Source organism: Notolabrus celidotus, chromosome 17, assembly GCF_009762535.1.
Source record: "Notolabrus celidotus isolate fNotCel1 chromosome 17, fNotCel1.pri, whole genome shotgun sequence".
NCBI lineage: Eukaryota > Metazoa > Chordata > Actinopteri > Labriformes > Labridae > Notolabrus > Notolabrus celidotus.
In genome coordinates, this window is record NC_048288.1 from 4058773 (window position 1) to 4084587 (window position 25815).

At 42.8% G+C, this 25815-nt stretch overlaps 1 protein-coding gene across 2 annotated transcripts in view; it reads left to right on the forward strand.

Annotated features, from left to right (window-relative positions):
- ctnnd2a (catenin (cadherin-associated protein), delta 2a) overlaps positions 1-25815 on the forward strand; it is a 518337-nt gene that overhangs the window by 415282 nt on the left and 77240 nt on the right. For both annotated transcript variants that reach the window (XM_034706751.1, XM_034706750.1), the window contains exons 16-18: positions 6657-6774; positions 18591-18773; positions 25576-25749. In XM_034706751.1, the coding sequence (XP_034562642.1) occupies positions 6657-6774; positions 18591-18773; positions 25576-25749 (475 nt within the window). The remainder of the gene's footprint in view (positions 1-6656; positions 6775-18590; positions 18774-25575; positions 25750-25815) is intronic.

Consider the following 25815-nt stretch of genomic DNA (forward strand, 5'->3'; position numbering starts at 1 on the left):
CATGTGTCACTTTGAAGCAGACGCTCACAGTTATGGAAAGCTCAATGAGCCTCATTCACCAACCGTCCTTCAGAAAATCATGTTGAAGATACTGACATCCACCAAAGTTGTCTTATCTGGGATTTGAGTGTAGTAGAGAACACAATCTAAAATCACTCAAGAGCACTCTGACGCGTTGTATAACATGTTTTCCTTCATTTAGCTCCTTTATATAATTAAGACTTTCCTTAAAAAAAAATGATTTAATCAACTTTTACTTTCATTTTGCAATGTTTATATTAAACTACAACATGTAACATTATGAATACGTAATAAACAATCAGGTAACAATTTTAGAAAATATCAGAATCAGATCAGAATTAGTTTTACTGGCTCAATACATGGACCTACAAACATGAAACATGAAATATGAACCTGATGTATAACATGACATAAGGCAATAAAGGAAAACTTCACCAACAATAACTCACCTTTACTCATCCGTATTTAATGACTGATCTGTCACATGTCAATCATTTTACAGCTTTTAGAACAAAGTCACGGTCCAATCGTTTTGAGTATTGGAGAGAAAGTTGAGATTCGACTGTCTCAGGAAACTTTTTTCAGATTTCAGATCATACTTTTTATTTCACTTCATCTGCTGTGCATCCTTTTCTGGTTACAGTGTTTCTGATGGAGGTGATCTTTGCTCGAGTGATATCAGTGAATATATTTCACTGAGGCTATAAAATCAGCTCGTTTGAGTTTCACTTCAAACAACTCTGCCTCTGTTGCATGACAACTAAATCAAGTTTTCACTTGGAGTTTATTTTGCACATATCTGATGTCCCTCCTCTTACTCTCATGAGCCTGTGTGCTCTCTCTGGGTGGCCCTGCAGTGTCATGCCCTTATTTGGGCATTTAAGGGGCATATATCTATGCTAATTGGGAACATTGAACTTTAAACTCATGAGGACATGGCATTCAAGAAAACATGTGAGAAGAATTCTGCTGTTTCAGAAGCGTTCATGAATCTGACGTAGACTTCTCTGAAAAACCTTCTAGGAGGAAATTTAAGAAACATCTGAAAAAGATGTCGATCACATTTTCTCTCACTGTTCCTCCTTTTATTCTACTAACCCGGTGGCTGCATTTCTCAACTGGGCTGTCAGTCATGACATCTAACACCATTTTTAGCATCAAATAACAAAAAAATGGATATGTAGATATACATCAACATGTTAAAGGTGACATATCACGCTTTTTTCATCAATATATATTGGTCTAAGAGGTCCCCAAAACATGTCTTTAAAGTTTATGCTCAAAAAAACACTTTGAAATCAGATTTTGGTCTGCCTGAAAAACCCTCTTCTTCAGCCCTCCTCAGAACACTCTGTTTTCTCTCTGACCACGCCCCCTCGGGAAGTGGATGTGGCCTCGGCTCTCCAGCACGTTGATCTAATGTTTACATGTTGGCTGAATATACACGGCTGCTCACAGATCGTGTTACTTCAACCCTCTGAATCTGATCCAGAATCTTATCCTGACGGAGAGGCGCCTGCAGCAGGACCTTTCTGAAGGATTGGTCACAGATTTAGTGTTTCTTGTTGTTTTATTTGTCAGTATGTTGACGTGTGTCTTGGTACACAGCTACAGCTACGAACATGTAGCTATATGGCTATGCTAACTAGCGCTAGCACTTATCCATGATAAATAAAAATCATCCACTAGATGTTCAAATCTGCAGACGTGGGGAGTAAAACCGACCTTTGTGTTTATTAAGACAGCCTACAACTAGCATGCCTCCCTCCTAAGCTCCTTGTTAGCACACGTGTGCAGGTAATGAAAAACGGAGGAGGGATTCAGTATTATTTTATACAGTCTATGGGCTGAACAAGCTCTGAGCTCTGACTCCGTGACAGACCGGATATTGTTGTTACGTAACAAAAACAAGGAAGTCTGAAACGGCTCGTTTCACACACATTTACAGAAAGGTGTAGAAATCAGAACAGGGGCAGAATGGATTCTTTTCATTCTCGGGGGGTTTGTAGACATGCCAGGGAAACATATTTCAGGTAGAGAACCATTAAAAAGTCCATTTTGCATGATATATCACCTTTAACAAATGCCTAAAAAGACAGGAACCATTATTTAAGAGAGATGTCTTCATGTATTTTGATTCTCCCGTTTGATCTAGGGGAGAGCTCTGCCTTTTCGGTTCCACTTTTTTGGGAGCTGTCATTTTGGCCATCTTTTAAGACAGTCTACTTGGTCAGTAACAATGTTTTTTTCAGAGGGTATTAATGCAGCAGAGTTTGTGTTCTAACAGTTTTTAGTAGTTTAAAGCCTGGTGTGTCTCATAAAGGCTCTGAAGGATACATTGTGCATCCATATGATGCCAAGCGCCGTGGTAAAGAGTTGGTACTTGAAGTCTTGAGATTGAGAGTCACTCAAGAGCTCTTATATAAATATTTGGAATACCTCAAACTACTCTGCACTCTTTCTTTATCCCCAAATAGAGAAATCAGAAGTGACGCACACTTAAGCTTGCTTTTCTTTGTCACAGTTTGGTTGAAAGATTTATAACAAAGAAACCAAAGCTTAGTTAATTTAGCTCTATCAGTAAGAGCTTTCAAGTCTTAGTGTGTTTTCTCAGTTCTGAAGTAGAGAACAAAAGATGATTTCAGGGACACATTCTGTCATGAGAGTGAAAGTTCTCTCAGTGAAGCATTTATGCTGCAGAGCCAGGCGCCCTCACCTCCACCCAAGCTAACGCAACAGATAAAGAACTTGATGAGATTCTGGGTAGAAGTCAGCATATTCAAGGCTGAGCATTAAAGCAATAAGAAAAACACCCTCGCTCTCTCTTTCATGCTCCCACCTCCTGTCTCCGGTGCTTAAACATTAGTCAAGGTGAAGTGTTTTCACTGTTCTGTTGCTTCATATCGACTCCACAAAGAATTGTGACTCTGCAGCGGGTTTTCCATCCACTGCTTGTTTGCCCATTAGCATTCAAAGTGGGTGAAAATGACTTGACCTTCTCTGGGAAGCGGAGAGCCGTGAACGTGAAGTTTTAATTGAGTTCTTGTGTCTTTCCTCTCTCTCTATCACTCTCTCTCTTCTTTCTCTTTCACATCAGTACAATAAATGATTGACCTCATCTCATAGACTGGTGAAACAGCTGTGATCTCTTCATTATGCCAGTATGATGGATGAACTTATTCAGTCGTACTATCACTTTGTCTCCTCATCTCACCTCTATTGTCCTGCTTGTCAGCTCTTTGGACATTTCACCTTTGACTAAAGATTTTGACGCCTGGTAACTAAACTTCTATAATTAGTTTGTTGAGCTTCTGATCTCTTACTCTCTGTTTTACCAGATGTTGGGCGACACCCATGTCCCCCTCATTGATAAGATTCAGAGAGTATTGTTCTCATACAAAGATCATTGTGGAACAACGTAATCAAAAATCAAAGTTGTGTCTGTATCAAGCGGCAACCTCTGGTCTTGAAAAATGAAGCCATGCAGAACTCCAAAAACTGCAGATGGTTACTTGAGGCTGACTCCAAAAGCCAAGGAGACCCTGCTAACACCTGAGTTAAAGGTTTATATTTATACTCATCACTATCACCTCTCTCTCTCTTTTACTCCCCTCTATCTGTCTTTCCAGACCCAACTCAGTCGAGGCATGATGGCTGTCTAACATGAGTCTGGTTCTGCCTGAGGTTTCTGCCTGTTAAAAGGAAGTTTTTCCTCACCACTGTAACTAGCTAAATACTGCGATGTGCAATGCTCATGATGGATTAAGGTGGGGTCAGACTGAGTCTTACCCTGTCTTGGTGTTGGGTCTCTGTTCATAATTTGACATAGAGTGGTCTAGACCTGCTCTGTTTGTAAAAGCGTCTTGAGATAATGTTTGTTGTGATTTGGCGCTATACAAATAAAGATTGATTGATTGATTGATTGATAAACAAGGTCACACCCTGGAACAGAGAACAGTTGAGGTCTATGTAGCCCATTTCTCAGTTCATACCCACTGTGCAGATGTTGACATGTTTAATCTACTTTGAAGACACCAGGGCTACTGTACGTGTTTGGCATAATTTGACATATTAGGGATGTGGCTGACTTGATAGGCATGTAGCTAACAAGCTAAAGGCCCCATACCTCTTCTTCATAAACCAACGGGTAACACCGCTGAGACAACATCCATGTTTGACACAGTCTCTGGGCTCTACAGTAGTCACAATGGGGAAAACAGCAGGAGGACCCAAGTGCAGATTTTAAAATGAAAGGTTTTAATAAACAAAAGAATGAAGGATACAAACAAAACATACTGAAATGTCTAAGAAATATAATCCAAAAGTAAACACAGGGAACACAAGAAGAGACTGCATTTGGACAGTCTGCATTTTCAGTCAGAGCAGCAGGAAAATGGAACTCAATCCCGACTCACATTAGAGACTGTACAAGCCTCAGTGTTTTTAAAAGTAAACTGAAATTATGGCTCAAGGAAAAACAATCATGTGATCATCTGAATGCATCAAATCAGAGACAATGAAATGTAATTTTAAATGTGTCGTTCTTAGTGATGGACTGTGTTGAGTAGTCTATGTATTGTTTTAAATGCTAGTATGTTTTTTTGTTCGTTTGTATTGTACATTTGTTAACATCTTCCTGCCCAGGGCCCACAGTTGAAAATTAGCTTATAGCTAACTCTGGCTTGACAGTTTTTGTTTTGCATGGCCCCTGTCAAATAAACTAATAAATAAATAAAATTTATGAATTTCAGTGTTATGAAATTAACATTAGGAACTTTTGTGTTGAGTCTTTTTCAGATTCGATCAGACTTTATTTGTAAATAACTTTTCATACAGTGATAGTAACACAAAGAGCTGTACATAGAAATAATAAAAGGAGTAATAAAATAGAATAGATTAAAAATAAAAAAGAGGACCCCTCCCCATCCCCCACACCAATCCAATTAATATATGAACTGTATAATATTCATGTCTATAATAATTTAATGTAAGAATTCAGTAGAAGTAAGTATCTGAATTTAAAAGTGACAACACATTTGAACTAGATGATAAATAATAAAGCAAAATGGAAGTTTGCTTTTGAAAATTGTTTTTAAAACAGTCTGCCTCTTGTATTTTTTCCTCTCCAAAGTTTTCACTAAATTAAAAACAAATTGTTCTACCTTAATTTAAAATTATATTTGATTTGTAACAACACAGACAAAGCACACTGTTATCTTTAATTATGCTGAAAAATAAGAACAGACAAAAAATCTCATTCTGTTGCTGTCACAACTTTGAACCCTGCTGCTATCATCACCACCGCTCATGGTTTAACTTTCTTTGGAGAGACCACTAACCTAAAGTTTCTCTCACCTGCTCCGCTCCTTCATCACATTGATGGACAGGATACAAGATGAAAATGTCCATAACCTGCCGATTTAGCATGCTAACCGAAGCTAACGTTTTAGCCACATTGTTTTGATGCTAACAGAAGCTAATGGATTCCCCTCACCTTACAGTCTATGGGGTCAACAAGCAGAAGATAAATGTGTCTGAACTCTTTTCTGTGGATTGATTTGACATGACGTGTGATCAGTGTGACTCTGGTGTTGTTCATGTTAGTGAAAGTTAATAACTATTGTCAAGAGGTTTTGACCAATCAGAATCAAGCATCTTACACAGCTGGAACATCAGTAAGAAAGCTGCGTAATAATACCAGATAAAAACACCTCAAAGGGGCTTTTAGTCTTACAACAATGTAAGCACTGTCACACTCTGATGAAGGTGACTGAACTTCATGTCTTTTTACTGTTAGCTGATGATGATAGATAGGACATCCCTCAGAGTTATGTCTTTTTAAATGCAAAGGCGTGAACCATTATGGGTTTGTAAATAGTTAATTATGCATGTGTTGGCCGGAAGTGTCAGCTGCAGGTTTGCTTCTGACAGCTTCAAATTCTTAATATGGACCAAGCTCTGACGGGGGTAATATGAATACTGCTTCTAGTTTGTGCCTCACACCTCAGCTTCATATTTATTTTACTGACACAGGATAATGAGTCAACGTCTGGTACTGAGTGTGACACAGACAAGCCCATGTAGAAACCCAAACAGATCCAACCTGTGCCTCTAGTTCAGTTCAATTTCTATTTATTTTCTCTCTGCAGCATATTGGCAAAGCTGCTAATAATAAACGCAACAATATTTTCAAATTATCAAAGCAGAGCTGAGTGTTGCTGTGAAGTTCAGGCACCAACTGTCTGAGTTAAGCAGCTTTTTTTTTTTTTTGGATGCAAGTCAAGTGCTTTAGATTGAAGCGAGCCTTCGGGGCATGGATTGAGATGTATCCAGAATTTTAATGCTCCCCTTTCAATTGTTTAGTTTGGGGAGAGCTGCCAGGTTTCCCTCTCTCCCTCTCTCTCCCTCTCTCTCCGTCTCTCTCTCTCTCTGCCTCCGTCTCTCACGCCTCTCGTTACCAGCTTTTTCCCCGCTTTTATCTGTCTTCCTGTCTTATCTTCCATCCTCACAAATTCTGTTCTTTCCTCATTTGTCTTTCACTTTCTATTTGACAAAACACACAGACACATAACACACACACACACACTCTCACACACACTCTGACCAGTGTTTTTTTTTCTGTGTGTGTGTTGCAGGAATGTAAGCTCAGCAGGTGAGGAGGCGAGACGGAGGATGAGGGAGTGTGACGGGTTGACAGATGCTCTGCTATACGTCATCCAGACCTCTCTGGGCAGCAACGAGATCGACAGCAAGGTGTGTGTGTTTGTGTCTTTGTGTGTGTGTGTGTGTGTGTGTGTGTGGGCGGATGGGTAAACATCCTGGCTTGTGCATGTAAATGACTGAGCCATCCATGTTATTTGTCTTTAGTCCCAATCCATTGTACCACAAATCAAGACTATAAGTTTATGTATATATGTTTGTAAAGTGTAAATCTTGATATGTACAGACACACGCTCGTACAATTTAAAAACCCCTGAACAGATTCTTCTACTCCTGGGAGAAGTATCACATTTTTTAGAGGTGTTCCAGCTCTCTTTGAGTCAGTATGTGTATGTATGTATGAGAAGGTGGGCTTGTCTTCCTTATACAACAGAGGAATTGAGCATTGGTATGTCTTTCTTTATAAGGCCATACTCCAGGAGCTGCCGTCTTATTAATGCTCTTTATTGACTCCTAAAGTTGTCAGTGGCTGTCATCTTCGGTCCCATGGACAAATTCTTTTTGGCATTCCTTGGACTCACTCTGTTTTTGGTAAAAGTGCTTTTAATGGCTTTGCTCCGTCTTCTTGGTTTGAGCTTCAGGGTCGCCTGAAACTGGACTGTTTAATTCGATTGGAGGATTTCAAAACTAGGATAAAGGATCCTCTGATCAGCTTGTGCACATGTTTTAAAGCTTAACACTGCTAATTTATAAATCAATGTAATAGTTACTTGCCACTGTATGTTTTGTCCTGTTCTATTTGTGAAACTGTCTTGGCCAGGACTCCCTTGAAAAAGAGACTTTGTATCTCAATGGGACTATTCATGGTAAAATAAAGGTTAAATAAAAAAAAAATTAAATGTGAGGGTAAAGTCTGCAGCAGGACGAGGTGCTGCTAGTAGCGGACACTGTCAGCGTCTGTCTCCATGTTTATGTTGGTGTTTCTGTGACGCAGCGTGGCGTGTGTGTTTTTACATGTCACAGTCATGCTCAGCCTCTGGAAATACATGTGTAGTAGTGTGAGATTCAGAAACAGAGAAAATTGCCACCACTGTGGCTAATGTTTTCTTCTTCTTTTACTTTTTAATGCAGTTAGCATTCTTCTTCTTCTGTTACTTAATGTGGTTAGCAAACAGCTTTAAGTCGCTCTACAGCCACCGTCTGGCAGGAATACTGTATTACAAGCAGGCACCGGTAAAAACGATGAAAAATTGTACTTTTAAAATAAGAAAATATTCAATGTAACTCTTTGATATTTATAAAATCATTGCCCATCCCTATAATCAATATTCTGATATTTATCGATGCGGAAAAAAACAACATTCAGATCTCTGAACCAATGGTATGAGTAAGGGCTTCATGGATAGAAGTTAATTGGCCAAAGAAGTCGATGGTGGCAAAAGAACAGAAGATGACAGAGGGATAGCGGTGAAAGGAAGTTAAAAGATGTGCTGCCCATTCTCAAAACCAAATAGAAGAAATAAAGAAAAAACTTCTTTATGCTGAGACCAAAGGAGAGGTGGAGGATGCGCTCAAGTCTGCAGAGAAAAGGCCCGACCTGCGATGGTTGGACTTCATGACTCCTGAGTTTATAGACAACATGTGGGACATGCATTTCTTTGTGCTACAAACTAGCATGATGCATAAGACTTCCATCTTTACTCACATGGGGGGAGTTTTACTGACGGCGTCAGAGGAACGGAAGCTGACTGAACAAGACCCGGCTGTAGTTATCAACATCACTTGAATATATGACTGTAGCTGTTACAAGTACAGTCACAAGTACAGTCACAAGGTTAAGCTTAAAATGTGTATTTTATGCAGATAGTTGAAGAAATGGAGCGCAGCCTGCAAGCTTGTTCATTCAGGCAACTCTAGCTGCACGGATTCATTCTGACACCTCGTCCTCTATCAGCTGACCAAACATCCTCTCATTCGGCGGTCTATTTAAGCTGCATGACTTCCTGACTCTCCAGTGCTGCATGCAAACTTTCAACTCCACCTCCTCCCCAGCATCCACCTGTAGGCTCTGTTGCGGGTTAGTCCTAACTCATTACTCCTCAGTTTCTGCACACGAGTTCATCTGTGAGGAGAAATGAGGCGCCAATAGACACCAGACATAATGACTGTTCAGCTGCATTTATTATTATTAAAGGTGACATATCATGCAAAATTGACTTTTTAATGGTTCTCTACCTGAAATATGTGTCCCTGGCATGTCTACAAACCCCCCGAGAATGAAAAGAATCCATTCTGCCCCTGTTCTGATTTCTCCACCTTTCTGTAAATGTGTGTGAAACGAGCCGTTTCAGACTTCAGTGTTTTTGTTACGTAACAACAATATCCGGTCTGTCACGGAGTCAGAGCTCGGAGCTTGTTCAGCCCATAGACTGTATAAAATAATACTGAATCCCTCCTCCGTTTTTCATTACCTGCACAAATGTGTGCTAACAAGGAGCTTAGGAGGGAGGCATGCTAGTTGTAGGCTGTCTTAATAAACACAAAGGTCGGTTTTACTCCCCACGTCTGCAGATTTGAAGATCTAGTGGATGATTTTTATTTATCATGGATAAGTGCTAGCGCTAGTTAGCATAGCCACATAGCTACATGTTCGTAGCTGTGTACCAAGACACACGTCTACATACTGATAAATAAAACAACAAGAAACACTAAATCTGTGACCAATCCTTCAGAAAGGTCCTGCTACAGGCGCCTCTCCGTCAGGATCAGATTCAGGATCAGATTCAGAGGGTTGAAGTAACGCGATCTCTGAGCAGCCGTGTATATTCAGCCAACATGTAAACATTAGATCAACGTGCCGGAGAGCCGAGGCACATCCACTTCCTGAGGGGGCGTGGTCAGAGAGAAAACAGAGTGTTCTGAGGAGGGCTGAAGAAGAGGGTTTTTCAGGCATGCCAAAATCTGATTTCAAAGTGTTTTTTTGATCATAAACTTTAAAGACATGTTTTAGGGACCTCTTAGACCAATATATATTGATGAAAAAAGTGTGATATGTCACCTTTAAGCTTAAGATAACCTACGTTGTTTGACTGAACTTAAAGTAATGCATGTAATAAAATAATTGTTTGATCAGTAACGATGGTGTAATAACAAAATTAGCAACAGTACTGCATTTTAGACGACCGTAATACAAATATAATGCAATCACACTCCTTACTTATCATATTTTATCATGAGTCACCCGTCGATTCACACACCTAGCTTGCAGAATATGGCTTTTTTTGCGTTCGAATTTCATTTGCACAATCTTTTGGTAAATCAGACCTTGAGACGGAGCCGATAGCAAGAGAATAAAATGCACAATATTTGGTGCTATCAGCTATAAATCCCCCCAACCCCCTGAGATTTAATAACAAAATCAGAGGTCATATGTTTGATTGGATCTGGAACCATATCTGAAAGTTCATGCTAACTACTAATGTTATGTGATATAAACCAGGGGTTCCCAAAGCGGGGGTCAGGACTCCCTGGGGGGTCACGAGACACAAATAGGGGTGACGTGAGATGTCTTCCAGAATGTTTTTCTTTAAGTTATCTAAAAATAGTCAATTTTACTCATTATAGTAAACAAATATTGACAAAAATAGTAGCTAAATTTGAAATAAAACCTTGAAAATTGAAAGTGTAATGAGTTTTTAGGCCTTTTTTGTTGCCAGATGACTCCTAAGTTTAGGGTTAGTGAACAGTTAATTATGAAAAGCATCAGTAGCAGCAGGTTAATTCATAACAGCACATGAAACACAGACACATGCTCATATATGTAGGGTCATTTTCTGCAGACCAGCTACATGAGGCCACTTTGAAGGACAGTGGGGCTCGCAAGTCTTTGGCACCTATATTTTGGGGGGTCACAAGCTGAAAAGTTTGGGAACCTTGATATAAACCATGTATCTGCATTTTGTTTTAATCTGGTTATTTGTTTGTCTGATGAGAAACTGGCTGCTCTTATCGCGGATGATGGATGCACTGCTTTTTTTGTCTTCCTTCGGTGAGGACAGGGTGAGGGTACAGTGCTCGTATGTAATAAAAAACAAAGCAATAAACATATTTTCCATTAAAATAATCATAATGATGGGCTAGAACAGAGAAAAATGTCACATCCCTCTCTCTCTGAAAAACACCTTTCACCGCCTGAAGCCACGAGAGAGAATTGAAGCAGCGTGAACTCAATCAGCATGTTTTATTTCGGGTAAATTGAAACGATTGCAGCTCCTCTTCCTGCCAGTAGTCAAAGTTGAGCGGGTTTATGTTCCTGTTGTGTTTTTCTGTGTAAGGACATGTTCATGTTGCCGTGAAGTCTGTGTTCCTGACACAGTGTGTGTGTGGGGGGCCACTCAATACTACATAAACAGTGTTGTGGATGACTGACTCCTCAAGGTCTCCGTCTCCCGGCCTCTCTAAATGGCTATCCTTAATCACTGTTAAACCGCCGGCCCCTCTTCACCACCTCGCTGCAGTCACTGGAGAGGTACTGCTGTCGCCACAGTAACAGAGATTGATTGGCAGGTGAACCGGCGAGTGGTCACCGTTGAAACTGCGACACGCATTAGCCACATGCTCAGTTTGTACTCTGCTTGCTTTTTCATCTTGTGTTTGCACACCTGCTCTGCCCAGACTTCCTTCTCCTCGCACGTCGACTTATCTTCCAGTTTAGCTGGCGGACTGATCTGCTTTCTCATTAAAATAATTGCAGGGAAAACATCTCATAAATCCCTTTCACACATGTACTCCTGATATTCTACAGATCATTTCAGGACACCAGAGCTCTGATATTTCGGGGAACTTTCTTTTCACACATGCATCTCACAGCACTGAGATTATCTGTGTCGTACGCAGTCTGAAACTTAAATCCTCCATTTGGTTTAGTTGCAGGGGGTTGGCTGAGGAGGAGGAGGAGGAATCTGTCATGATGGTGAAAGATTCTGAATCACTGTTTCTGTATGAGGACATGTATGATGTAGTGTATGTGCTAGTGATTGGATATTTAATCTAATTGATTATTGTCTTTGTGATTAATAAGTCATAATTAATCACATTGGTCAATAATGTGAGAAGTACTGCATCACAGGTAGACTCACTGCATGATTGTATATCAATGGTTATTTATCACCTCCACATTTTCTCCACGCCTCAATTGCAATACGCACGTATTTGCACCTTGTCTTACTTCCTGTTTCTGCTCCCATCCTCTAAAGGCTGATTTATACTTCTGCGTGTCCGCTACGCAGCAGGGGCTGACATGGACATGAGCACCACATACTTGTGCGTCAATGTGTCCATGTCGCAAAGCAGTTTTTGTCCAAAACACTTGAGGGCCCCGCTACGATCTCTGTTTACTTTTCCACAGAGATTCAGAGCGTGTTATGTTAATCTACAGCTGATACATGTTGCTGTTTATCATACAGACATGATTACATGAAGAATAGAGAGGAGGAGATGAAACACACGGCTGATGAGCAGTCGATGAGCGGGGATCCTGGAAGTGCTGTAAATGCGATAAATACAATGCCGCGGAGCCGACCAATCACAGGGCTTGCGGTCTGCATCCCTTCTACACGTAGTTACATTTTTGAGGAGGTGCACGCCAGGTACATGTGTAGGCCTCTGCGTAGGTACGGGAGCAACACGGACCTCCGGCGTAGGCTATGCCGTCGATTCGATGCAGAAGTATAAATCAGCCTTAAGAGACAGGCAGGCGGAGGAGAGCGATGGACAGACAGGATCCCAGTGTACCAGTTCCCCCAGCAGTCTGAGCCTATAGCAGCATAACTGAGAGCTGGTCCCAAGCGGCAACCTCCGGTCTAAAAATATGAGTCAATGTGGAAGTGTTAAAAGCTGCAGTTCATCGAGGATCCGCTTGAGGCTGGCTCCGGAAGTACCGGAAGTCACATACACATGAATGGGGAAAAGACGATCTTTGCAGCATTAATAAACATGTTTACAGCCTGGTACAAAAGATGAGTGTAGTCTGAATAGTCGACGTCCTCTCACTGTGAGGGGGGTGAATTTTTTTCTAATTCGGCAATTTCGAAGATATTGAGATTACCAGTCTTCCAATGAGAGGCACAGCTGCCTGTGGGAACACTGCAGCTGTTGGTCTAGGAGGCTCAAAGCCCGCCTCTTTACGTCACACTGGCTCGACAGAAGCAATATGGCTGCCGCAGCCGATTGGTCTCAAAACAGCTCTTCAGAAACAGATGGGTGACGTCACGAATACTACGTCCAGTGTTGTGCCCTGTTAAGGGGTAAATAAGTAAATAAACCACAGACGCGATGCTTCCTCTCTGGCAGCTTCACCGGGAATTTAATATCTTAACAAAATAAGTCAAAATCACATTTTCATCACATTCACACTTACATGCGCCAACACTGCCATCTTGTGGCGCCATAGCAGCGGCATGTTAGACAAAACTTAACTAGCATCAAACTCTTTCAGTAGCCTTAACTTTAATCAGCTCTTCAAAACGGTTATAAGATTAATAAAACACAAGAAAACAGGTAAACATTGATAACTCACAGTAAAAGAACATTAAATACTTATTTTTTTACCTGTTAAGGGGTAAATAAGTAAATAAACCACAGATGCGATGCTTGCTCTCTGGCAGCTTCACCGCCATTTACCACAGATATACAGTTTTGTGCTCCCCAAATAAATTGAACGTAATATTAAAACAGTTGTTTACCATTTTGCCACATTGTCAACAGGAAGCGATAAAGTCATAAACTGTATAAATGTGCAGTAACACCTTTCTGTGAATTGATTTGAGATAATATACATGATCTGATCGCCCCGGCACTTGCTATTCAGAATTATGTACCTTTGTTAGGGGGAAGTAAGAAGGCAGTAAGAAAGTCGGGTCCATCCATCCATCCATCCATCTTCTTCCGCTTATCCGGGTCCGGGTCGCGGGGGCAGCAGTCTCAGCGGGGAAGCCCAGACACTCCTCTCCCCGGCCACTTCCACCAGCTCTTCTGGGAGGATACCGAGGCGCTCCCAGGCCAGCTGAGAGACATAGTCTCGCCAGCGTGTCCTGGGCCTTCCCCGTGGCCTCCTCCCAGTCGGACATGCCCGAAACACCTCCCCAGGGAGACGCCCGGGAGGCATCCTAACCAGATGCCCGAACCACCTCATCTGGCTCCTCTCGATCCGGAGGAGCAGCGGCTCTACTTTGAGCCTCTCCCGGATGTCTGAGCTCCTGACCCTATCTCTAAGTCTGAGCCCAGACACCCTGTGGAGAAAGCTCATTTCGGCCGCTTGTATTCGCGATCTCGTTCTTTCGGTCACTACCCACAGCTCGTGACCATAGGTGAGGGTCGGAACGTAGATTGACCGGTAAATTGAGAGCCTTGCCTTCTGGCTCAGCTCTCTCTTCACCACGACAGACCGGTACAGCGTCCGCATCACTGCAGACGCCGCCCCGATCCGTCTGTCAATCTCCCGCTCCCTTTTCCCCTCACTCGTGAACAAGACCCCGAGATACTTGAACTCCTCCGCCTGGGGCAAAAGACTCCCCTCCGAACCGGAGAGGGCAGGCCACCCTTTTCCGACAGAGCACCATGGCCTCAGACTTGGAGGTGCTGATCCCCATCCCCGCTGCTTCACACTCAGCTGCAAACCGTCCCAGCGCGAGCTGGAGGTCACCGCTCGATGGAGCCAATAGGACGACATCATCTGCAAAGAGCAGAGACGGAATCCCAAGGCCACCGAACCGGAAACCCCCTGCCACTTGGCTGCGCCCAGAAATTCTGTCTATAAAAGTTATGAACAGAACCTGTGACAAAGGGCAGCCCTGGCGGAGTCCAACCCCCACCGGGAACGAATTCGACTTACTGCCGGCAATGCGAACCAGACTCTGGCTCCGACAATACAGAGACTGAATGGCCCGTAGCAACAGGCCATCCACCCCATATTCCCGGAGCACCCTCCAAAAGATACCTCGGGGGACACGGTCGTAAGCCTTCTCCAGGTCCACAAAGCACATGTGGACTGGTTGGGCAAACTCCCATGCCCCCTCCAGCACCCTCCCGAGGGTGTAGAGCTGGTCCAGTGTTCCACGGCCAGGACGAAAAACCCATTGTTCCTCCTGTATCCGAGGTTCAACCAACGAAAGAAAGTCGGGTAATAAACAAACCTAAAACAATAAACAAACAACAAAGACGAGCAGTAAAGAGTATAAAACAAGGAAAAGCTTCTCTCTGTGAACGTCTTCAACACGTCCACTCGCTCAGGGTGAATTTTGGCGGCTATTACTCGTCATGTTCACACACTGACTCGCTCTAACGGTATGCAGACACTTTTTAAAGGGGCTGTCAGGGAAAAGCTAACAGCTGGAAGATGCTAGTTTATACTTCTATACTTGTATAATCCGGTCTGAGTGCTCTCACATAAATCTTCCTCGCCCTTTTTTTTCAGCTTTCTTCAGAATTTGCTTTTTGATCGAGACAGTTTAAGCCGTCTCTATTCTTCCCTTTCATGTCCACGCGCGCAGACAGAGTTTCTAAAAGATCAGAGAAATATTCACCCTACGTAATGTGACAATTATGTTTCATAGTCGATTCTCCCGTTTAACACAATCTACAGATTGCTGCTATTATGCTGTAAGGAAGATGTGAGGAAGCTTCAGAGACATTTAAATAGGTTTCACAGCATGTGCAGGCACACAGCTAAGAACCAATTATCTTAACTGATACAGTCATTTAAAATGATGGTGTGAGACCTGATACACTGAGAACATCATTCTGCAGACACAACCAACATAGGGCTGATAATTCATTGAGCTATGATGTGGATGCTCAGAATAGAATAGAATATCTTTATTATCATTGTCACAAGTACAACAAAATTAAGTGCAATCTTGTTTCAATGCAAATAGATAATACAAAAAGATATGTGCTAAGAAAACACAGAAACCCACAAGACAGACGAACCCACACATACATCTACTTTGGACATCCATCGCACAATTCCCTTAGGCAAGATATCTCAGTACTGAATTTATGTTTTAGCAGCGGTCAGTATGTTGATGGCTGTGTGGTAGAAACATTTTTTTAAGTCTATTTGTCCTACTTTTCATGCACCTGTATCTCCTGCCTGATGGCAGCCGTTCAGAAAAATGGTGACCAGGATGCGATGAGTCCTGCACTATGTTTTGGGCTCTCCTGAGGCAGCGAAAACTGAAGTTCTTCCATGGAGGGGAGAGGGCATGACCCTCTGAGCCACCTTTATGACCCCATGGAGCGCTTTCCTCTGCGCCACTGTGCAGCTGGAGAACCACACATAGAAACAGCAGATCAGGATGCTCTCTATCGAGCAGCGATAGAAGGACACCAGCAGCTTCTGAGGGATGTTGTTCCTCCTGAGAACTCTCAGGAAATAAAGTCTCTGCTGGGCCTTCTTCAACACTTCAGCTGTGTTTGTGCTCCAGGTCAGGTCCTCCGTGATTTGGACTCCTAGGAAGTGGAAGTCTGACACCCTGTCCACGCAGACCCCGCCTATGAATAAGGGCTTGTGGTGGCGTGGCCCGGCGTGAGGCGATCGTCCAGCGGAGCAGTGACCAGAAATGAGGCTTCAAACTCAGTATAAAAGTTTACACACAAAGTTTATTCACGCAGCGTGAGAGAGAAGTTACAGCGTACTCATAGAGCATCTGAAAGTTCTCTGTCCAATTAGAGAAGCATTCAGTTATTTATACATCTCTTCGTGCACTGGGGAGGAGGGAAGCGTGTGGTTTGCAATTAAGGGTAAAAGGTGTCGATTAGAGCTATAGCACACGGGAACAATAGAGACATACATCAGTCTTGTGACCTATAAGCCACAATGCATAGAAGATTCTAAATGTGCACACATCAGCACATGTGGTTATACATTTAGCATGAAGCGCGTGGCATTGGTAGCCAGAAATCCCCTAAGCTTACATACAACCGTAATTAAAAGCACAAGCTAACATTTCCTGTGCTTGCAAAGCAATTCAGCAAAGATGAACTATCACATCCTGGCTGACTGACCTTGTGATACAGAGGCGAATAGATCTGACCTCGGTCAAACATGTTTTCTAGGAACTGCACAGATCGCTGGTCTTATACCCTACTATTAGCTTGTTACTTGATAAGTCATACAAAAAGAAAACATATGAATATAACTATTAAGAGAGAATACATGAATATAACAAGAAAAATGCACGAGTATAATAGGAAATTAAGCGAGATTCCACAGGCTGGATGTCATTGTTCTTTCTCCTAAAGTCCACAATGAGCTCCTTATTAAGATGCAGATTGTTGTCTCTGCACCCTCCTGTCAACTGTTCCACCTTCACTCTGTAGGCGGACTTGTGCCCCCCCAGAGATGAGCCCCACTACCGTGCTGTCATCTGCAAATTTGATGATTGCGTTGCCTTGGTTGGTGGGGGCACAGGCGTGGGTGTAGAGGACTCAGCACACAGCCCTGTGGGGAGCCAGTGCTGAGGCTGAGGGCTGTGGAGGTGTGGAGTCCCACATAACCCTCTGTGGACAGTCTGACAAGAAATCCTTAATCCAAAGACAGACCGAGTGTGGAAGTCCCATGTCCTTGAGTTTGGACATTAGTCTGTGAGGGAGGATGGTGTTAAAAGCAGAGCTATAGTCTATGAAAAGACTATAGCTTCAACAGCTTGACTCCAATGTGCTCCCCACTGCAGCACATTTGAAGTAATTTACTGTAAGTCCATTATTGTGTGTGTGCGTGTGTGTGTGTGTGCGTGCGTGCGTGCGTGCGTGCGTGCGTGCGTGCGTGTGTGTGTGTGTGTCCTGGAAGAGTGAGCGTATTCTAAAAACACAAGGTCACACAGACAAATCCTTTCAGCGTGAGAGAAAGATGAGGTCTTGGATTGCTTGTTTTGTGGAAACTTGAACAATTTTAAGAGCTGATATCTCCTGTGAGGCTTTTGTTCGGTTACTGGCCCTGACCTCTGACCTCTCTGTGGAGACATAAGTGAATTTCAAACCAGAATCAAGACTCGTCTTAGTCCACATGGTGAGCAGCGAACACGAGGTGTGGACTAAATGCTAATAAGAGTTGGAAGTATGAAATGTCAAAGCGTATTGTGAATAAATAGAACTTCTCCTACATGATTCTATAATAATCTGTGAATAGAATTTCAGACATGACTGCGGCTCGCTGGAGTGAGACATTGTTGTGTTTGCTGCATCTCTTTAGGCTGTTCAATTACGCTCCCTCCTTGTTTTTGCATAAACCAACGGTCAGACGGAGACAAGATTGATGATTTGTCTTTGCTAGTTTCCACTCTGGTGACTCCATGACTCCCCTTTTTCCTCAGAGGGACTGAACACAATCATGCACCTGCAAGCACACACTCATCAAAGGTACACACTTAAGCGCAGACAACATACACTGTCACGCGGCCCTCAGCTGGGGAGTTTGCCTCTAAACTTGGTGTTTAATGGGGCGTGATGCAGAATATCAGACTTGTCATTTTTCCTCATTTACCTGAGTTTCTCCTCATCTCATTTCAAAGTCAGAGCTAACAGAATCCTGCAGCATATTACCTACGATATTACATTTCTTCCTTACTTATCCGGCTGTCTGTGTCTCTCACTCTGCCTCTGTCTGGCTGGTGGGTGGGAGTGGAGGGCCGACAGTGTCCAAGTGTGAGAGTGGGTGGTTTTTATTAGCATGCTCTGATTTTGAGTTTGCGAGCTGTTTTTAAACGATATGTTTCATTAAACGACATCAAACACGACTTTTTCAATGGAGTCTTTCATACTTCGCGTTTTTACATCCCCTCCTCTTCAACCCACGCTCTCTTCCTCCTGCCTCGCTTCATATTTCGTCTCTCCTGACTCTTTTTCTGCAGACTGTGGAGAACTGTGTTTGCATCCTGAGGAACCTGTCGTACCGCCTGGCTGCAGAGACATCCCACGGCCAGCAGGGGGGGCTGGAGGAGCTGGACAGCCTGCTGTGTGATGCCAATGGACGGGATGGCGAGAGCTCTGGCTGCTGGGGCAAGAAGAAGAAGAAAAAGAAGGGGGCGGATCAGGTAATGACGGAACACTGTTTTGAAAACTCAAAATTTCAAGGCAACTATCTGTACTAGATTTTTGAGTTTTCAGGCAAACTAGAAATCTTACATTTAAGCCAACTGATGAGTTTTTGTTGAGATCACTTATCATTCATATGTAGTGTAACCTAAATTTTTGAGTTCTACATACTAAGAAGTGAAAGTTGTGCCAACTTATTATTGTTTGTTCAGAAAATGTTCCTTTGTTACTGCATGTTACTGCACCGTTTCCACACTTTCAAGGTAGCTAGCTAATGTTCAAGATGGCTAACTATTGGTAATGACCATGCCTTATTAAACTAACTAAACAAATTAAAGTGACATTAACCGGTAATCAACTCACCATCAACTGACCAACTGTAAAGCTAGAGTTTCAATACAATCCTCAAATCAAACACTCACCTTTAGGGCGATCAAATCCACACAGGACAGGAGAGATGGCGCCACATGTGGGGAATTGAAAGTGTGGAAGACCCCTGTAGATTTGAGTTGGAGACCCCGTTCTTTGCCTGAAGCATACTCAAATAATTTAGCCGAGCCTCAAACCCATAATTTACAGTTTTGCCAACCTAACTTATGAAATGAGACCAACTTTGCAATAAAATCATGGATGACCACCAATTTTCTAAAACTCAATAGTAACAAATCTGAAATCATCATCATCGGCCCCAAATCCCTCCTCCCCTCCACCCAGGACTTCAAGCTCTCCATAGACGGTCACTCAGTCACCCCCTCCCCTCAGATCAAGAACCTTGGCGTCATCTTCGATCAGACTCTCTCCTTCCAACCCCACATCCATCACATCACCAAAACTGCCTTCTTTCACCTCAGCAACATCGCCCGCCTCCGTCCCACTCTCTCCAAATCCGCTGCTGAAACCCTAATTCATGCTTTTATATCCTCACGACTCGACTACTGTAATAGCCTCCTGTATGGTCTTCCCTCCTCCCATCTACAAAAACTACAATACGTACAGAACTCTGCTGCCCGGCTACTCACCAACTCCCGCTCCAGAGACCACATCACCCCTGTCCTTCAACAGCTCCACTGGCTCCCCGTAAAACAGCGCATCCATTTCAAGATCCTGCTCACCACGTACAAATCCCTCAATAACCTGGCCCCCCCATACCTCACTGACCTTCTCCAGTACTACCACCCCTCCCGCCGCCTCCGATCCTCTGACTCCAACCTCCTCACTCCCATCACTAAATCCAAGCACCGTACCTTGGGGGACCGGGCCTTTGCCATAGCCGCCCCCACCCTCTGGAACTCTCTCCCCCCACACATCCGTGCTTCTGACTCACTTCATTCATTTAAGAAACAGTTAAAAACTTACCTTTTCAAACAGGCATTCCCCACACATTAATTATTCCACCTCTTCCCTTGTCGTCTGCTTGTCTTATATGTCTTTATTGTATTTATTTATTTATTGTCTCTCTTGTAAAGCGTCTTTGAGTTCTTGAAAAGTGCTATATAAAACTTAGGTATTATTATTATTATTATTATTAACTTTACACAACAAACTGAATACAGGTAGTTGAGAGAACTACTTTGATGTAGTTTGAAACAAAATTGAACTTTCAGGCCAACAATTTTAAGTTTTCATTTTTACAGTGTAGTGACTTCATTAAAGCTTCTAAGAGGAATGGTTGTCAGGGTTTAACAGCTAAAATAACTTCTTGTTTGAGGAACAGACACATCCCTCACATAAGATATTCCTTTATTGAGTCTCGGTAGAGCTATGGCTAACACACCAGCCCAATTCTCCCATCAACGTTTAAATGTTTGATATAAACTCAATGCTAATGCCATAGAATACCCTCCATATCAGGCTGATACCCTGATAAAGAATCCCTTCCCCTTGCCTGGTTTTACTCAAGTATTTACTTTAATTTGTTGCGCTGACTGCAGGAAGTACCAGTAGATAGCTTTCATGCTGAAGCAGGTCTGCAGTGTGAGTGCCTTGCTGTCAACAGGGACATATGTGGTAAATAATGGAAAACAGGGGTGGAAATTCCAGATCACAGACTTTCTGCACGCTGAGTCGGGGAGCATTGACTTCTCTCAGATGCAGAAGCTCTGAAGTCGTTTTTTTGCTGTACTTTCTTGTTAAAAGCTCATTAAATTCCTCTCATTTAACCCCCCACCTCCTCCTGCTGTCTGTACTTCAGTCTTGATTCATGCTGTTACAATAGGGGTGAAGCTCTATCCACTAATAACACTCCATGGTACATGTTTGCTGACCGGACTACTGTGCAGAGCAGAGTGTGAGTGAGGTTGTAAGAGAGGATATTGAAACTACACTGGGGTCAAAGTCAAGACAAAAACACAGCCTGCACTCCTTCAGATCCAAACCGGCTTAACTTGAGTCATGTTTGCGACCCAAACTGAACCTTTGACCCACATGAAATTTAAGTTTTTTCATTTTCACCCCTCGGCTCAAATGCAGCACATCACTTTGCCTTTTCCACTCCTTGCATTGGCATTGTATATTTTGCTGAAACATGTGACACACTTGGATCAGATCAAGATGATTTAACTATTTATTATTGGCATACACAGCCAATAATGTCTGATGTGGATTGAATTGCTGATCTCAAAAAATATGTATTTGTTTCTATAAGAAGTAGAAGTCATGTTCAGTTCAAGCTATAGGACAGATAGTAAAAAGTAGAGGTGAATGCAGACAGGACCACCAAGAGGAACCCAGTGGGACACACAATGCCACAAATAAACAGTCTGCTGCATCGACTCTGAAAGAAAGAGGGGGGGAGCCTCTGACTGGATGAGACAGAGAAAGCAATGGGGAAATGATAAAGGGAAGAAACCAGACTAGGTGAGAGAGAGAGAGACTACAGGAGGGAGGGAGGGAGACACCAGCAGTTAGACTGTAATAAAGTCTCCTTAATCATTTATAAGAGAGTCAGACAGCAAAGCCAAGGAGCAGCATGGGAGCCTGAACTGGGCCTCAACACTTCGAATGGACTTCAGAAGAGCAAACCAACACATGCACAGAATTTTACTGAGAGAAATATTAGACTTTAATTTTGTTTTAAGGATTTCAGATGTCTCCAGAAAAAAAAGCACCAGTGAAGAGTTAACAAAAACAAGATCCACACACACACACAACACTTCTTTTTTCTGTATATGTCTGATCTTTTGAGTATATTAATCAGAAGTATGTTTTATATAGCAGTCCCTCCAGGAAGGACGCAAATGCAACGCAAATTCAACCAATCAGTGTGGTTTTTTCGCAGCCTTGCAATTTTATACAATCACCGCAACTTTCCTGCAAATTTGACCAATTACCTCAATCTCAGCCCCTGTACGTCATTGGTTTCATCATCAACTGACTTCCTTGTAACATAAACATCAGTCCTCACTTGATCGGCTCTTTTCAACAGCTAAACACGCAGGGAGAACGGGTGAAGAGAGGGGACAGCAGGCAGGACAAGTGACGATGACAACGTTGTTATTTATAGATACTAGAGTTATTATCTGAAGGGCTCAGAGTTTGCTTGGTCACCTACCTGCAGCAGGTGTGCTTTATGAACCAGCTCTCCTCACCTCCATGCATCTGTCTCATCTTCATTGATTATTTTTACCCCCAGTGTGCGTTAGTGACAAAGACACAACCGGGGGACGTCTGTTTAATAGTGGACGTTTTTGCCGCTATTACCGTAAAAAGCTCCTCGTCTACAGCTTGATTTATTCCAGTTTGGTGATACATCAGACACCTTTAGTAAGTTTTGATGAACTCCTCGTCATCAAAGTTGCAGATTAATTTCAGAGTGCCGTGAACTGACTGACTGTGCCACTGTCGCTGCGAGGTGCAATGTGCAATACAGACCTTTCATGGCGTTTTTCTGTGAATCAAGTGAATCAAAATACAGTCACAGTGGTCACATCAAGAATGTTTTCTAAAAACATCTGTAATTTAGCATATTTACTTGCCCCTGAGATGTTATTGGGGAAAAAATAAATAAAAAAATTGCAACTTTTACCGCAATTTTTACAAAAAGCTGTCGCAAATTCAGGCATTTTGGGCCGCAACAATCACAAAAAAATCCCGCGAAATCCTGGAGGGACTGATATAGACTCCCTTTCACTCAATATTACAGTATCACAATGTGAGATCATTGTGTAGACAAGGTTCGTTAATGCTGGATCGTTTTGCAACAATGCAAGAGTGCAGAATGACTTTAAAAGCAGCAGTATGAGAGGGTTCATATTCAACATGATACATCCAAGCTGCAAACTCCAGTCTCAAACGATGAAGCCAATGCGGAAGTGATATAAACTGCAATACATTGAAAATCCTCTTGAGGCTAGCTGCAGAAACACCAGAAACCACATAGACATGAATGGGAAAAAGACAATCTTTGCAGCATTAATAAACATGTTTACAGCCTGGTTCAAAAAATGGCTCGGCAACGCTTATCTCTCTAATGGCACACACTGTACGGGGGGTGAATTTTTTTCTAACGTGACGGTTAAGAAGATATTAAGATTATGAGTTTTGCCCAAATAAGGACATGACTGACGTGACTCCCGGTCGGGAACACACAGCCATTGGCTAAGAGACTCACGCTACGTCACACTCTGCCTAGTTGAGTTCCGCATTACCAATATGGCTGCTGCCGTCGATTTGCTTCAAAACTGCTCTCAGGAACAGATGGGTGACGTCACGGATACTACGTCCATATTTTATACAGTCTATGGATACATCACACTCAAGCGGCAACCTCCATCTTTGAGAATTGAAGCCAATGCAGAAGTGTTAAAAACCGCTGTTCATCGATTGTCTGCTTGAGCCTGTCTCCGGATGTACCGGAAACCACATACATACCAATTCAAAAAAGCAGATCTTTACAGCAGAAATAATCATGTTTACAGCCTGGTTCAAAAAACGTCTTGGCTCCACGTAGCTAATTTCTCTATCAGCACACACTGTATGGGGGGTGAATTTTTTTTCTAACGTGACGGTTCAGAAGATATTAAGATTACAAGTTTTGCCCAAATAAGGACATGACTGACTTGACTGACAGGCGGGAATACAAAGCTGTTGGCTAGGAGGCTCAAACGCCACCTCTTTACCTCACACTTTCACTGGTTGAGTTCCGCATTTCCAATATGGCTGATGATCAGCTTCATAACAGCGCTCAGGAACAGATGGGTGACATCACGGAGACTACGTCCATACAGTCTATGGTGCCGATAGATTAATTAGCTATGTAGAACCAAGCTGTTTTTTCAAATCAGGTTGTAAACATGTTCATTTCTGCTGTAAAGTTCATCTTCTTTGAATGGGTGTGTATGTTGTTTCCTGTGTTTCTGCAGCCAGCCTCAAGTGGACGCTCGATGAAATGCAGTTTATAACACTTACTCATGGGCTTCATACTTAGAGACCAGAGGTTGCTGCTTGGTTCATATTCAACTGATACATCGCACCTCAATCAATGCATCAACAGGATGGACACTCTGGAGGATTCTCTCCCTTGCTCTGGGATCACCTGCAGCAGAGCATGTGACACGAGGGGCAGAGAGTCTGTTCATTGATTGCAGACAGCGATCAATGGATAGAAAATGAAAATGTAAAAAGTGTTGGGCAGATGAAAATATAATTGGATGGACGCTGGTACACTCTACTATGACATAACATGTATGGAAATAATCCATACGCTGACATGAAGAGTATTTTGGATAAACACATGAATGTTGTGTTTTCATTTTCTGTATGTAGGAAATCTCTCCTGCTGAAGGTACTCTGGTTCAGAAGAGTTGATGCCTCTTGTGATTCTAAACACTTCAAACATAAGAGGCCTCTGATTATGTGAGCAGAGAATCCATGTAAAGATAGAAACATGGACACACACACATATAAACACACTCTAGCCTAGTTTACCTTGAGACAAGGGGAGGAGGGGAAGCAGTAGTGCAAAACCGAGAAGGTCGATAGGGAGGGGGAAAAGTGAGAGCTGGAGAGAGAAGGATGGAAATAGAATAAGAGAAGAGGGAGAGAGGGAGGCAAGACATGAAGCGAGAAGGAAATCAGGAGAGAGGTAGAGAGGAGGGATCAACAGGAGAGAAAAGGGGGACAAGAATTAATGACAGGCAGGAGTGACGCGAGTGGAAAGAAATAGAAATAAAGGGGGAGTGAAGCAAAGAGAGATAGATGTGGGTTCATGCCTACATTAAAGAGGTGTGGGCATGTCACTCAACAAAGAGGTTCAAACATCAAGGGACTCTATTGTAATGGAGGAGAGGAGGAGGAGGAGGGTGGAGTTAAGAGGAGAAGTGCTGCACAGCTTTGGATTTATTTCTCAAAGCAAATGTAGGAGTAAAATATTCACTCATAGTCTCCCTCCTCACAGGCACCTCTTCTCTTTCTCTGCCCTCGCTCAGCTTTCCCTTCCATCTCAATTCTCTCCAACATACCAGCATGACAGGGAGTGATTTACTCAGTGTCTCTTTTCCTTTTAATGGGTCAGGGAGTGCTCGTCCACAGATGTCTTTCTTTCATGAATATTGCAGGTGTGGAATCAGCTCAATTGCCAAAAGCAAATGGGAAGAGAAGTTAAATGAAAGACGCCTGTTCTTTCTTTTTGTAAAAATCGATGCTGAGGCGCCTCAAGTGTTATTTAACATCCTTAAAAGTTTTCTTTTAGCTGGTTTAACTCATTATGTGTCAGTGATAGACTCCAGGACCTCCTGACATCACAGAGACCATTTCTTCAAAGCTGACACAGAAACCAAACCCTCTTGTCTCCTCTTTTCTCAGTGGGACGGCGTGGGCCCCTTTCCAGACACGACAGATCCTCCCAAAGGGGTTCAGATGCTGTGGCACCCCACCATCGTCAAGCCCTACCTCACCCTGCTGTCCGAATGCTCCAACCCTGACACACTTGAGGGAGCAGCCGGAGCTCTGCAGAACCTGGCTGCAGGCAGCTGGAAGGTAAAAAGCTCAGTTTAAAATGTTTCACAAACTCTTCACCTTCATAATTCCTTAAATGCATCCTCT